Below are 15,820 nucleotides of genomic sequence, written 5' to 3'. Positions count from 1 at the left end.
TCAGAAACCAAAATTCGGGGAAAAAATTTCGGAGGCAAATCTCGTGTGGGAACACCTGGATCATCTCATTCTAGGATACAATCAGAAGTCTAACTGGAGATGGACAACAGATATTGGGAGAGATAAGGTCACAATAAGATTGCAATACTGTATATTGAAGTGAGAAATGAATGACCAAACACGACAACGCTGAAGTATTGACTTGGCATTTCATATCATTTATTACATCAATGGCACAGATAATATTTTCAACATTTGATTTTCTAACATTTATCCAGCAAAAACATTCATTTTGTCAAAACAATTTTCTTTGACCTTATCAAAGCAACAGGAATTTACCACACAATTTTGAAGGTGTGATTTCTGTACAAACAAGAGAGCCTCATGCTTGGGTTATCCACTCTTTTCTCAAGATACACCTCATTAAAAAATTTCCATTATAAGACAATTTTTTGTTAAGATAGACTGTAAAAAAATAATCTCCAAAGAATAAATAAACGGATTTTCTTTCTCCATTTTTAACCGTGCTCTGAGCGATTTACTATTTTATAAAATAATCTCGGTATGATTGAATAGCTTTGATTTTTTTTTTTTTTAAAGGATGAGACATGAAACACTTTGGGTGCTTGTATAATTTTCTGCAGTTGAACTCTTGTCAGAAAATAACCATATTTGCCAAGAGATTTTAATTTCTAATTTTAACTTTAAAAAAATAAATGTAAAAATCACTGGTGTGACGCAATTACAAAACGATGCCATGGACGTATACATGATGTCTGTTTTCATTCAAATATTTACACAAAGGTACACGTACCTGTATAACAAATAGCAATTTGTTTATAATCACTTTTTACAAAATCTTCACATTGATACTGTTAATTCCCCTCCCCACAATCATCTCATACATTCTTTACTCAAAGAAGAACATCTCAAGCATTTTAATCTCTATTAAACACATTCTCGACATATCAGTCATCTAGATATAATTACAGAAATCTTTAGGTGTTATAAAATAATCATAATACCAGCAGTAATTCTATTAATTGTCATAAAATTAGAGGTGAACATGATGATAATGATGGTGCGATGATAATAATGATGCAATGATGGCAACAATAAGAATGCTGATATGAAATGATAAAGGTTTTCAATAATTGATGCTACACTCCAGCATGGTTCCCTCAAACTCATTCGAATGTCCCAAATTTTTCCTTATTATTCTTTATCATTCCATTCCTTCCCCGAACTAATTTCACCCAACCAACGTAAGAAACATTAATTAATTAATAACTTTATAGTTTGTTTTTTTAATGCACCCATTGATTTCCACCACGCACTGGTGACTTACTGTGACATTGACAGTAACTTATGTGTGTATCTGTCTACACTGTCAATGTGTGTATAGTGTATGCAGTATGATCAGTGACATCTTATGAAGTCCTAGAGTATGATATATAAGCAGACACTCACCACACACTCTATCGCCATTAAGCATATAAGGCACCTCTCTGCTTTTTCTTACCACTCCACCATTTTTTAAATTCCAATGCCACGCGCCATGGTTATGGTTGGCTACCACGGTACATGAATGTTATTATTGTTATTATTATTGTTATTGTTGTTATTATTATTGTTCTTCTTCTTCTTCTTCTTCTTCTTCTTCTTCTTATTATTATTATTATTATTATTATTATTATTATATTATTATTATTATTATTATTATTATTATTAATTATTATTATTATTATTATTATTATTATTATTATTATTATTATATTATTATTATATATTATTATTATTATTATTATTATTATTATTATTATTATTATTATTATTATTATTATTATTATTATTATTATTATTATCTGGGTGGGGATCCTTACCTCCCATAGTGGGCAGGGAGGTACATGCTGTGTCTTCTATCCCCCCATACCCGTTTTCCGTTTCCTGTCGTTGTCTTGGAATGAGATTACTTGGTTTTGTCCTGACCCTGGCTGGGAGGGAAACAGTCGAATGTATAGTTGTAGTTTTGGGAGATGATATTTTTTTTCCTTGTAAATCATCTCTCTGTTATGCATTGTATTGTGTTTAGTTTACATATTATATTATATGATTGGTAAACATTTGAGTGTATTCCTCTTAGTTGGGACCTGTGCTTGTGTCTGGATGAGACTTTTAGGTATCTCAAACTAAGTACTTTGACGGTGTGCTCTTGGAATATTATTATTGTTATTATTATTATTATTATTATTATTATTATAATTATTATTATTATCATTATTGTTATTATTATTATAATTATTATTATTATTATATTATTATTATTATTATTATTATTATTATTATTATTATTATTATTATTATTATTATTATTATTGTACGTATTGGTGGTATTACGATTGTTGTATTTTTTTTTTTTTTGTGTGTGGTGTATCAGTTTCTTTTTTGATTCCATTTACCATTTTTTTTCCACTTTCATGTAGGGATGTTGTCATCAAATTGTTGATTTATTGGCGAAAGCCTAAGATTGAATAAACTTTGAAACTTTGTGATACAGTCAACTCCCCCTCTCTCCAACACACACACACACACACACACACACACACACACACACACACACACTCAAACACCAACCCTTTATAACATATCAATAAAGTGAAAAATAATAAAGTTTTTTTTATTCATTAATATATAAATTACCATTAGTGTTTTAATATTATATTAAATTCTATTTTCGACACTTGCTGTCTACTACGTTGAAAATACCTGTTCTCGTCCGATCACCGAAGTCAAGCAACGTTAGGCGTGGTTAGTACTTAATGGTTGACCGCTTGGGAACCCTACGTGCTGTAGACATCTTTTTTTTTAAGTTTTTATTTTTAATTTATCTATTTTACAATTTTATTACATTATTTTTTCTTTTTTAAAAATTTTATTTGTTTGTTTTTTTAATGGAACTGTGTTTTCAGTCCACCAGTGGACTGAAAACACAGTTGTGTATTCAGTCCACCGGAAATAAAAATATTTTAAAATGACCAAATATCGTCGACACTCAATATTGACCACATTGATACTGAGCCTATTATAGGTGAGGCATCATCAAAAATGGACAGGCATAAAATTTATGGCAATTTGACGGCTTAATAATATCATTTACAGCGTTTTATTTACTCTCGGAAAGTCTCGATGAGAGTTGCTCGAAATCGGGCGCTGAGATTCTTACCATGGCTGCTAGATAGCCATTGGCCTGACCGATTTGGCCAAAATTGGCCTCACAGAGAATAATATTTCTATGATTAATTTAAAATTAACATTTATTTTTAAATTTTTCATAGTCCGTTAGAATTTTTGTGATTATCAAAACCGATGATTTTTCCAAGGAGATCAGAGTTTTGGTATTGTTTGCACAAGTAAGGTTCTATTTGGCCACTTTTCACATCGATCACTGGCCTCGAGCACGCCTGTGCCCCTCCCTCCCACCACGGGCAGTCTTGACTTTGTCTTCTTCCAACATCCTTTTCTTTCAAAATCATCCCTTGTCCTTCTCCTTGTAGGGCGGGTCTATTGTTCATTGTCTATCATGTCTTGTAAAATTAGATTTTTTTTTACTGGTATCCCATTTCTTCCATTCTACTAGCCCTAAAATGACCTCAATGTTTTATAAGCGCCATCAAACCTTTAAAAACAATAGAGTCCTTAAAAGAACGTAGAGTCATCTTCCTTAACATTTATATCTTTCGCAATCATTCCTAGTCCTTTGGCTTGTAGAGCTATTGTTCATTGTCTATCATGTCTTGTAAAACTAGAATTTTTTGAATGGTATCCCATTTCTTCCTTTCTACTAGCTCTCTCTCTCTCTCTCTCTCTCTCTCTCTCTCTCTCTCTCTCTCTCTCTCTCTCTCTCTCTCTCTCTCTCTCTCTCTCTCTCTCTCTCTTGCTGACGCTCCCTCAAACATATTCAAGACCCTATAAATATAAAATTGTTCTCTTAACTTTTTTGTTTCTTTTTTTTTTTTTTTGTTTTTTTTTTTTTGTTCGTTTTTGTTTCGTTTTTCTCCTGGCTCATATTTTTACGTACAAGTCAAAGAATGCACATGGCAATACATTTTGACGTCTCACTGTGTTCTAAATAAAAATAATAATATTAAAAGTGAGTAAAAGTAATTAAATTAGAAAAATTCAAACTTCTCAAGTCACCAGGAATTGTGTCAACGTGTTGAAATTGAAAATTAATTATTTTTTTTACTGGTATCCCATTTTTTCGTTTTTACTAGCCCTATCTCTCTGACGATCCCTCAAACATATTTAATACCCTATAACTATAAAGTTGTTCTCTTACTCTTAACATTTTTTTTTTTGTTTTGTTTTCTTTCTTTTCTTTTTTTTTTTTTAATTTTTTTTTTGTTTGTTTTTGTGTCGTTTTTCTCCTGACTCGTATTGCTACGTACAATGAATGCATAAGGCAATACATTTTGACGTCTCACTGTGTTCTAAATCAAAACAATAATGTTAAAAGTGTTGAAGTTGAAAATTAAGAATTTGTTTGCCAAGGGAGTACCAAAAAAATAAATAAATAAATAAATGGAAAAAAAAATAAAAAAAAGAAAGAAAGAAAGAAAGAAAATATTATGCCTAGAAAGGAGCTTGAACACCTAACTCACCCCACCCCGGTTACAGTTACGCTGTGCTAAATCAGCCGGCCACCTCGCCTTCTCGCGCTCGGTCAAACAGTTAAGCCCGTATAATTATAATCTCTTCCGGTGGACTGAATACACAGCTGTGTATTCAGTCCACTGTGGACTGGTGGACTGAAAACACAGTTCCCATTCAGAATGGCGATGGGCTATCCTAGAAAGAGGAGCTCTCCTCTTTCTAGGGGGCTATCTTGAAAGACATGCCCTTAAAGGCTCCATACACGTACGGTTTTGATCGTGGGTCGAACGCCGATCAGGCAAACCGGGGTAAAACGCAATGTGTGTCGGAAAACAATTGTAATATCGCTTAATGATATGATATGATATAAGTCCAGATTTATGTAGGCTTTTACAGCCTTTAAACAGTATTTTTCTGTTTCACAATGAGCATCAAGACGGCACTTGAATGCCTGCAATGAAGGGGCATCGACAACTGTTGCAGGCAGGCGGTTCCATTTGTCGACTACCCTAACTGAGAAAAAGTTCTGCCTACGGTTTAGAGAACACCTTTCTTTGGAGAGTTTGAATCTGTGTCCTCTGGTGGTGCTGGTGGAATCAAGATTTAGAGGGCTCGTGCTAACAGAGTATAAATTATGTGTGTATTTGTACGCTTCAATTAGATCTCCTCTGTCTCTCCTATACTGCATGCTAGGTATTCTTATCTTTTTCAGTCTTTCTGTGTATTCTAGATCTTTGAATCCCGGAATGACCCGAGTTGCGCGTCTTAGAACACGTTCTATGAGGTCTTTGTTTTTCTGTCGTCGTGGTGCCCATGCTACATTGCCAAATTCCAAGTGGGGACGTACAAGTGCAGTGAACAATAATGTTATCTCTATCAAGATGAGTGAACGACCTCCTAATGAGGCCAACGATTCTGCTTGCTTTATTTACTTGGGTTTCTATGTGCTTAGAGAACTTCAGTTCCTGATCTACTAACACACCTAAATCTTTTTCCTCTTCAGTAGGCTGAAGTATGACAGTCTCGCTAGAGTCATGATTTCTCATTGTGCACTGATGGTGCGGGTTTTTATATCCCAAGTGCAAGACATGGCACTTGTCTGCATTAAACCTAAGCTGCCATTTATCAGCCCACTGTACTAAGCTGTCAAGATCACTTTGGAGCTGAGTTATGAACTCTTCCTTGTCTACTCTAGAGAACACCTTAGTGTCATCTGCATACATTTGACACAGAGAGTCCACAACGTCTGGAAGATCATTAATAAATATTACAAACAAAACTGGACCAAGGCAGCTTCCCTGCGGAACACCACTCGATACTGGTGCCCAGTCCGAAAAACTGCCGTTCACCCTAACACGCTGCCTTCTCCCAATCAGGAAATCTGAGATCCAAGCTAGCAAACATGAACTGATGCCATATGATCCAAGTTTCTTAATAAGGCGTTGATGTGGAACACTGTCAAATGCTTTGGCGAAATCAAGGTACACTGCATCAACAGGTATGCCACTGTCCAAATACCTAGTCCAAGAGTCGAGAGCAGCTAACAAATTAGTGGTACATGAGCGTTTTGATATAAAACCGTGTTGATACTCAGACAGCAACTTTTGTTCCATTAAGTATTTGATTACTTTGTCCCTAATCACGGATTCCATTATTTTGCAAATCACACATAGCAGGGGGAATTAAGGTATAATTGTGCAAATAGGTGATGAAAGCATGAAAATTGGCACACAAGTACCTTATACCACCAAGAACACATTCTGATAGAGAAGCATACTGACATTTTACAAAAAAAGTTGGTTTTAAAGCATTTTATATTTTACTATAAAAACATTAGTAAATTCAAGGGGAATAATCGAGGAAATTCTATTCGCCCTCTTACTGATTAGTACTGAACATATTAATTATGTTGCGAAATTACCATATTTTCTCTCGTACTTTTTGTTGTATATCAACCATAGACATATTCCCTATCTTATAGCTTTCATTTTGAAAGATTTAGGGTTGTTTGTTTTCAACTGGGCATATGTTGACAGCGTCAAATAGGGCGAAATTAAATATTATTTGAAAATGAATAAAATCATGAAAATTATATTACACAGTACAAAATCCACGACCAACTCCATATTCATGTGGCTTTACAATGATAAAAAAAACCCTGTGAGCTTTTATATAGCGCAATATCCACAAAACTGTTCAAAGCACTTTACAAGCTGATGCTAACTACCTTGAGACCTGATATTGACTGTTTAAAGTCAAGAGTTAAGCCTGACCAAAGTTGCTTTGCTTTTATTTGTTTGGCTTTTCCTTAAAGTCCTTTATAATCAAATTACATTTTCAACCTACCTAATTGTTTATGATATGACATCCTCTACATCGACATAAGTCTGTGCATGGTAATGGTAAGCGGGCTCGCAAACATTTGCATCGGGACGTGCATGCTTTCTTGCAGCACATTTGACAAGTTGTTGGCACACTTTGGATACTTCCGGCTGTGATGACCAGTATGGTAAGAGCTTTCCTCCGTCCATTTTCCAGCCCCATTCCAGAGGTGATGGTAATACAGGATCTTTTTCTGTTGCAGAGCTCAAAACATAGCCAGCTTGATATGCCGCCCGTTTAATGTGTTGCTGTAATGCACTTCTTGTGGGGAGGAAGTCTCTCTATTGCACGACCTTTTTGGCAAAATAAATATTTTCTTGCTGCATTAACACCTGTGCAATCTAATGCTTTGTCGTACATAGTGACAGTAAAGGTCTCGAGCTGGGTGACGTGATGATCCGTAATGACTTTGGTTTCCTTTGTTTGCTTGTTCTTCCAACAACGGAAGCATTGTATTGATGAATTTCGGCATATTATGAGACAAGGAGCGTTCAGAATGAAATCCAGCCCATGTTTTTACATCCTGTTCCAAGTAATTTGATGAAACATGTTGTAGCCAGTCCGTTTCTTCTATAAGGGTCATTTGTCATGTTTGAAATAATGTTCGATGGAGCAGTGTTTGTTGCAGGTATATTTGGTTTAACTACAAATGCAATTTCTTGGGCGACCTTTAGAAAATCCGACAAAATATTGCTGTCTGTGTGAATGACGTCAGAAGTATTCATATTCAACTTTTCTCGATCAACACCGGACTCATCATTTGTAGGTTGCTGAAACATGGAGATACTTGTTCCGTGGACAGAGTTTTTGTGAGTTGTTGAGCTTGGGTTATAATCAATGTTATCAACAGCAGCAACAGTAAAAAGTTCTTTCTTCAGATTGATTGGGCAAAGAATTCCTTCCTCTTCGAATCTATTTTCAGCTGCTGATGCGATATTCGATGACAATGACAACATACGTTTATATGAGGAACACAACCCTAGCGAAAATACTGTGTCAATTATCTTCTTTGATCTTGTATGTGTGTATAAAAAAATACTTACATACAACGGTAATGGCGTCTCTTTGATCTGCGATTGTCTTTTATAAAAAAGTCGACCCGGTTTTATTTTTATTTTTGGTATTTGACACAATAAGTTGTGATATAGATAGGCTTTCTTGATGCCTGGAATCTGACTTTTCTGAAGGAGACGATCCAACCAAAATCATTTTGATTAATGTCAACAGGGAGTTAGGCACTGCGCCTTCTTGACTTCCCATCCCGATGTCCCATTGTGTTGGTGTTTGCGGGCATTTGCGAATGATGTCTGGTCGGATAGTTTTTGCTGCACGCTACAAAGACATTGCATTATCATCTGCTTGTTCCTTTTGATTCTTTACTAATAACGCAGCAACTTTGCTATCGTGTGCTACATATGTATTTCGTCCAGAAGAATAGAAGTCTATGCTTGGAAAGACTCTCATAAGCCGCTCTTTGAACCGGATGGGGTGTGCATAGTTATTTCCACAGCCTCTAGTGGTGCACTCACTTTTAAACTTCTTAATAAGTTTTGACAACTGGTGGGTTGCATTATGGTTCTCCTCTACATAAGACACGACTGCTGCGAAAGCGAAACTTTCATCAGGACCTGAATTTTTTCCCTTCATATGATTAGTCTTCGATTTTCTACCTTATTCGTGTATTTGATGTGGCAGAGTTTATGGTAGTGTGCCTCTTTCGCTACTAAATCACCACCATCGATGTAGCTGATCATTGTAATATCTTTTATCAAAGTTGCTGTAGCAAGTATCTTATCTTCCATTTCCTTCGTCATTACAGCATGGAGCCTTCCTGGCCGCTTATTTTGACATATAAAACACTTTGTCCTGTTTGATTTCAACTTCTCCTCTGATTTTTGACATGGTTCCCTGATACTTCTTCTGGGTGTTGTTTCAATTGGCAATTCGATACTCAAAGATGGATCTTGAAAATCAAAATCAGATATTGTAATGTTCGCTTCTAGTCTAAATTCATGCTTTTCTTCTTTGTTTTTCTTGTCTTGGAGGCTTTTAATTGCATTAGAGTTATATTTCACTCGACAAGACCGATGCCATTTTGCATTGTTCGATTTCAATTCTTCAAGAATTCCATTAAGATGTGTTTTGACATTGCTATCAGCTAACGAATTATATTGATTTAGATTTTCTTGAAAGGTTAAATATCCTTGGTCCTTGTTTGGGAGTTTAGACTTAGCTGGACAAATCAATTTTTCAGATGAATCAATTTGGCAAAAATCAAACACTTTTTCCAGTCATTTGAACCAATAATTTTGGCCATCGTGCATGAAAACAGCCAAACGAACAATGTTCAATATTAGGTACTATCTATATAATATGTTTGCATACATATGTTTACTTAATTTATCACTAATGGGGTTCATTATGTCCAACTTTTTGGCGGTTATATGACCTAAATGACGTTAACACAATTTTATCAACTAGTCATTCACCTAAGGCACAATCTGTTTTGTTAGCTTGTGCATATATACGATTAGCATATCTCATGGTGATAAAATACATTTCTCGTTGTGTGTGATTTTCATAGGTAAAGCCATAATTAATACAGTACTTTACATACAATGATCAATGCCTAAAGCACGGTGGTGGTGGTGGTGGTGGTGGTGGAGGGATTGAGAGAGAAAGAGATAGAGAAAGGGAGAGAGAAAGAAAGAAAGAAAGAAAGAGAGAGAGAGAGAGAGAGAGAGAGAGAGAGAGAGAGAGAAAGAGAGAAAGATAGAGAAAGAGAGAGGGAAAGAAGAGAAGAGGAGAGAGAGAGAGAAGAGAGAGAAGAGAGAGAGAGAGAGAGAGAGAGAGAGAGAGAGAGAGAACATCCCCACCATTACATTTCAATCAATGAAATAATTCTATGTAACTGTGTATAGTAATATGATTATATCAATACCAATCCATGCTAACAAAGAGTTATAAAATGAGTCAACACCTGTTTACGTTTTATGTTTCCCTTCAAACACCACGGCCAGCCCCAATATTGGCCCATTCTTAAAATAACTTTTTGGAAACTGTCAGCCGATTGGGTAATTTCCACCGACCCGCGCCCCTCCACCCTGCTTCTACCTTCGCGCCGCTTCGTGTTGTCACAATGATATGTCGCATTCACACATCGGACGCCATGATAAATATTGTTGCCGATTAAAAAATATCAACTTTTATTTACTTAATTTCTTGGCTCACAGACATCGCTGGAAGTGCTTCTCTATCACATTTTGTAGCCCTTGACGTGCTTTACAATCCCTGAAAGTTTCATGCTTTCATCATTCGTTTGCACAATTGAGCTATTTTTTGCCCTTAATTCCCCCTGCTAAAACGTTAATGATACCGGACGATAGTTACTAGTGCTGGGATTACCCGCCCAAATAATTACCCGGGTAATACCCGGGTAGTGGCCTGATTACCCGGGTACCCGCGGGTACCCGTGGCAGGAGTGACTTTTGTCCCCAAAATTTTTTTTGTGGGGGGGGGGGGGGGGGGGGGTTATTTTTTAATTTTTTAAATTAATTTTTTATTTATTACAACAAATGAAGCGAAACTGAAGTAAGAAACAATTATAATTAACTACAATGAAAAAATAATAAATAATAAATAAAATAAAAGTACCTGAGATTCCTTTAAAAGATAAGAACTAATATAATATAGTCTTAACCTATTGATTCCAAAATTGAATCAAATGTGTGTTAACAAATAAAACAAAAAAATCATTGTAATTGAAAAATAAAGTAGGAAAATCTTTTGAAAAAATGTCATGTAAATTTAAATATGTAAATAAAATTGTATTATTTCCAATTTTTGTTCAAAAATATTAAAACCGCCAAAAATGATCACTCTCAGTTCGGTTTCCATTTGTTGAAGCGGGTACCCGTTACCCGCCCCTTTTACCCGAGTACCCGGTTTAACTTTATTACCCGCGGGTACTCGCGGGTACCCGCCCAGCCCTAATAGTTACTTGCTTTGCTCTTCTCACCCTTTTTAAAAAGTGGAGTTAACCCTCTTCCGCACTAGGACAGGACTGTCCTGGGACAGTCCTGTCCCAAATCTGTAACATATAGAATTTAGAGAAATCTTCCGCACCTATTGGTACGGGACAAAACAGTCCCGTTGTGTCCCAAGCCGTTGTGAAATGCTACAAAATCAACGGGACAGGACTGTCCCAGTCCCGTGTTCATATCGTTTGTGATAGTAGAAAAATATAGCAGACTTCCGCACTAGGACAAAAAAGTCCCAGACTTGGCGGCGCCGTGTCAAAATTGAAATGCCTGTCTTTAATTTCTGCATTCCTACTACTACTGCTACTACTACTACTACTACTACTACTACTACTACTACTACTACTACTACTACTACTACTACAACTACTACTACTACTACTACTACTACTATTTCTACTGTTGCTTCTGCTGCTGCTGCTAATTCCACTAATATATTAATACCTACATCCGTTACATTTTGTATTTATTTCCAATTCCATTGTATTTATTTTCCAACAATAGTCCACACTTTATTTTAGTTCACTGTCTTCTATACTGCATTACACAGTTCCTATCCGCCTCCCCTCTTTTAACATAATTAAGTACGCACCTTTTATAAATTTCTATTGCTCTGTTTTAATTCGCGCTTCCTCACAAAGTAGCATACAATTTCCTGCCCATCAATGTTTTTGTTTATGCATCTTAACAACGCCACTACCACATTATCTCATTCGTCTGTAGTTTTTAATTCATCATGTGTTGATGAAGGGGAAACCCGAAACGTCCATTTATCTGTTTTCGTATATTAAACTGAAGCTTACATTCAATTTCACAGTTATGATTTATTTATTTATTTAAATTCTGAATATAAAAAAGCAAGAACAATTCAAAAAATAATTCTATGTGATGAAACCACGTACAGAAGGCATAGCAACATAAACATTTTCGGCAATTTAAAAAAGTATGTTTATAAATATAATTTAAGAAGTGTCACACTTTGTGAGACAGCAGTAACGTGTCTAAAACCGGTCGCACATCTATTCGGTACCTTGTGGGATCAATTATCTTTATCGTTATTTATTTCGGGAATTCTCAATGAAAATATTTTAAAGTAAGTCCTTCTGAGCCACTTGGACTCATTGTAAGACAAATTAACTCCTTCAGAGCCTTGTAGCCAATGGTGCAGGAGTTATTCCGGTTTCAATAACGTGAAGCGGACAATTAACGTATTTGTTTGAAAACCTTTGAACAGGACGCTAGTCTATCGCAGATTACTATCCCAGCTTGACAGGTACCCTTTTACACCTGAATGGAGTGAGTGATTGGAGTAAATTTTCTTGCTCTAGAAAGTACAAATTGGCTTCGATCGGAATCGAACACAGAACCTCTGAGTCCACAGTACAACGCGCTAACCATGGGCCATCTTGCCTCCTAAGCTTATAAATCTGGAACTTATCCATGTTGCTGTAGCGTTGAGCAGACAGATAACAGTTTAAAATTTAAAAAAATAAAATTCCCTTTTTCATCCCATAGGGGAAATTTTTCTCGAGGGTCTATTCCAAAGTAAGACTGGAATGACCCAGGCGTCAGCCGCAATGCAGCGCCGCAAATTGAGCTAGGGCGAGGTATAACCCAGGCGTTAGCCGCAGTGCAGCGCCGCAAATTGAGGCGAGGTGACTTACTCAAGGCAACACAGCGCATCAGCGGGTGATCGAACTGATGCCTTTCGGGTACGAAGCAAAGACCGTACCACCGAGCCATGCTGACTTTCTATTATCCTCTTGAATGATGCTGGTCCGTCAAAGATTACTTTCATCAATGAACTGGTACTCATTTGCACCTGGGTAAAATGAGGTGATTCCAAGAAAGTCATTTTAAGATAAGATCGGAGATCACCATAGAGTCTACGGAATTGACCCTTGAGCAATCTTTGAGTCATTAAAGGATGCACCCAATATTGTTTTCTCTTTCAATTTGTCTTTTTTTTCCACGTAGTAAAGCACAGAAATATGCAACCCTTATTTCATCCATTACTTGTAGTAGTAGTAGTAGTAGTAGTAGTAGTAGTAGTAGTAGTAGTAGTAGTAGTAGTAGTATAGTAGTAGTAGTAGTAGTAGTAGTAGTAGTAGTAGTAGTAGTAGTAGTAGTAGTAGTAGTAGTAGTAGTAGTAGAAGTAGTGGTAGAAGAGGTGGTAGTTGTAGTGGTGGTAGTAGTAGTAGTAGTAGTAGTAGTAGTAGTAGTAGTAGTAGTAGTAGTAGTAGTAGTCGTAGTAGTAGTTGTTGTTGTTGTTGTTGTTGTAGATGTAGTAGTCGTAATAGTAGAAGTAGTGGTAGTAGTAGTAGTAGTAGTAGTAGTAGTAGTAGTAGTAGTAGTAGTAGTAGTAGTAGTAGTAGTAGTAGTTGTTGTTGTAGTTGTAGTAGTAGTAGCAGCAGCAATAAAATTACTCTTGCTATAAGAATATTTCATGATTATATAAATCATATGTAAACAAATCCCATTGTACAGTGTAAAAAATCATTATCGTCATGTCGTATCTTATGTTGATTCATAAAATGTGAATTATTAGAGTTGTACCAAGGACTTATTTTTTAAATTATTAATTTATAATTCAAACTATTAAATAACTAATCTATTAATTAGAAGATTTTACATTATTATTATCACCATTATCATTATCATTATCATTATTATTATTATTATTATTATTATTATTATTATTATTATTATTATTATTATTATTATTATTATTATTATTATTATTATTATTATTATTATTACTATTATTATCATTATTACTATCATTGTTTGCCTTGCTTTATTACTGGTTTTATTTACTTGATTTGTTGATGAAAATATTATATTCTTGTATGAGTTATATTGACAATTGCCTACAAATTAACTTTTGAATATTGTAAAAAAAATAAAAAAATTAAAAAATAATGCATTCGCGCAGGTGTGTCCCGGGACAGTCGTGTCCTAGTGCGGAACCCCTTTTGAATAGAAGTTTTCTCCAGTGGGACAGGACAAATTTGTCCCGGGACAGTTTTGTCCTAGTGCGGAAGGAGTCTTACATGTGCATCTTTCCAGATGCTGGGCAGCTTCCCTTCCCTAAGTGACTTGTTGAACAACTCTGCTAAGGGTTCTGCTAGCTGTTCTGCCAGTTCTTTTAGTACACATGGGTATATCCCATCAGGGCCAGAGGATTTCGAGGAGCCTAAATTTTTAAGCTTATTCCACACATCTTTACAAGTGAATATAATGACACTAAGAGAAGAGTCAACTTCAGATTTTTCACAATCAGGAATATCCCCCACTGTCTCGTTTGTGAATACACTACAGAAAAATGTATTGAGGAGGTTTGCCTTATCTTTGTCAGCTGACACAAGTTTACCATCACTGTCCTTGAGGTCGGCTAGGCCTTCTTGCACTTTCATCTTACTCTTAGCATAGGAGAAGAATGCCTTTGGATTATTTTTCGCATCTTGTGCTATAGACTTTTCATAGTCTAGAACTGCTTTCCGGCACGCCGCTTTTGCTTGGTTCCTGGCTCTTGTGTAGGCTAGCCAGTCTTTCTGGTCTAGTGTTCCCAAGTATTTCTTGTATGTCTGTTTCTTATTACGTAACTTAGACATAGCCATCTCACTCCACCAGACAGGTGTCTTGCGTTTGCCTGCAGGCCCTGATCCACTTTTAGGAATACATTCCTCAGTTGCAGTTTCTACAGTCTTTTTGATGCAGTTCCATGTATCATTTGCATCCTTATCCTGAATTTTGGCAAGTAAATTGCTGTCATTCACACACTTTCTCAGTTTATCAAAGTCAGCTTTTTTTTAGTCATACCGTCTTTCTTTCTTTACTTCAATTTTTGTGCTACACACAAAGTTATAAGCTAAAACATGATGATGACTTTTGCCAAGGGGAGCGTTATGAGTCAAATTTTTCACCATGCTCTCTTCAGATGATAAAACTAGGTCTATGAGTGTTGGTTTCTGATCCCCTCGAAAATGCGTTGGCGACTTAACATGCTGATAGAGGAAAGAGTCTCTATAGAACTCTAAGAATTCTAATGCTTTGTTGCCTGAGGCTGTCTCATTTACCCAATCAACATCTGGTTGATTGAAGTCACCGGTGATTAATACATATGCCCTATCCTTAGTAAGGTCCAGCATAGTCTGATACAACTTATTGGTGTTCTCTGGGGAACTAGTTGGAGACCTATACGCACATCCAGCTAGTAATTTTTCACCATCCCTCACTTTCACTTCGATCCAAACACTCTCATTAGCTAACTTTTGGTCAGGTGTCAGGGTGATTTCTTTGGCACCTATCTCCTCTTTCACATAAATGATGATACCCCTGTGGCCGTTAATTTGTTGTCAAAACAATTAGAAAATGAACAATAACCATCCATGTCAACTTCAGCTTTCTGTACAGCCCACTTAAAATGTTTTGGTAAAACTTCTGATACAAAGAAAATATCTGGCTGCTCATGTAAAAGAAACTGAGACAACTCTAAACGCTTGTTTAACAAAGTATCTACATTTGTACACATGCATTTTAGCATTGATTTTGGACGTCCTATTCCATCCTGTCCTTGCCCGGGTTGAGGATAACCGCTGTTGGTGTATCCCTGAAGGCGTTTACTATTCTCATATGTCTTATGACCCATCTGGCCTTCTCCCCGTTTTTGTCTGATTCGGCTTGCTTCTGTTGTTTTAGCTTGACAAGAGCTCGCGATTCTTCTCTTTCTAAAGGGGTACGAT

At 36.1% G+C, this 15,820-nt stretch overlaps 1 protein-coding gene across 1 annotated transcript; it reads right to left on the bottom strand.

The window, feature by feature from the left end:
* Positions 1–14,107: 14,107 nt before the first annotated feature.
* On the bottom strand, positions 14,108–15,226 carry LOC144977284 (uncharacterized). The gene is made up of 2 exons (XM_078922759.1): positions 15,002–15,226; positions 14,108–14,821 (listed from the first exon to the last, which is right to left on the bottom strand). The coding sequence occupies exons 1-2, from the start codon at positions 15,224–15,226 to the stop codon at positions 14,108–14,110; spliced, it is 939 nt and encodes a 312-aa protein (XP_078778885.1).
* Positions 15,227–15,820: the final 594 nt, after the last annotated feature.

This window comes from Berghia stephanieae, chromosome 1 (genome assembly GCF_034508935.2).
Source record: "Berghia stephanieae isolate SIO BIC M18660-M18661 chromosome 1, UCSD_Bste_1.3, whole genome shotgun sequence".
NCBI classification, from domain to species: domain Eukaryota; kingdom Metazoa; phylum Mollusca; class Gastropoda; order Nudibranchia; family Aeolidiidae; genus Berghia; species Berghia stephanieae.
The sequence above is the reverse complement of the archived record's forward strand: the minus strand, read 5'-3'. Positions and strand labels throughout refer to the sequence as shown.

Coding starts and splice junctions, on each gene's coding strand:
- LOC144977284 (XM_078922759.1), bottom strand. CDS start 15,226: ATGCTGGACCTTACTAAGGATAGGGCATATGTATTAATCACCGGTGAC. Junction 14,822..15,001: donor TATCATCTGAAGAGAGCATG/GTGAAAAATTTG, acceptor GCCAAAATTCAG/GATAAGGATGCAAATGATAC.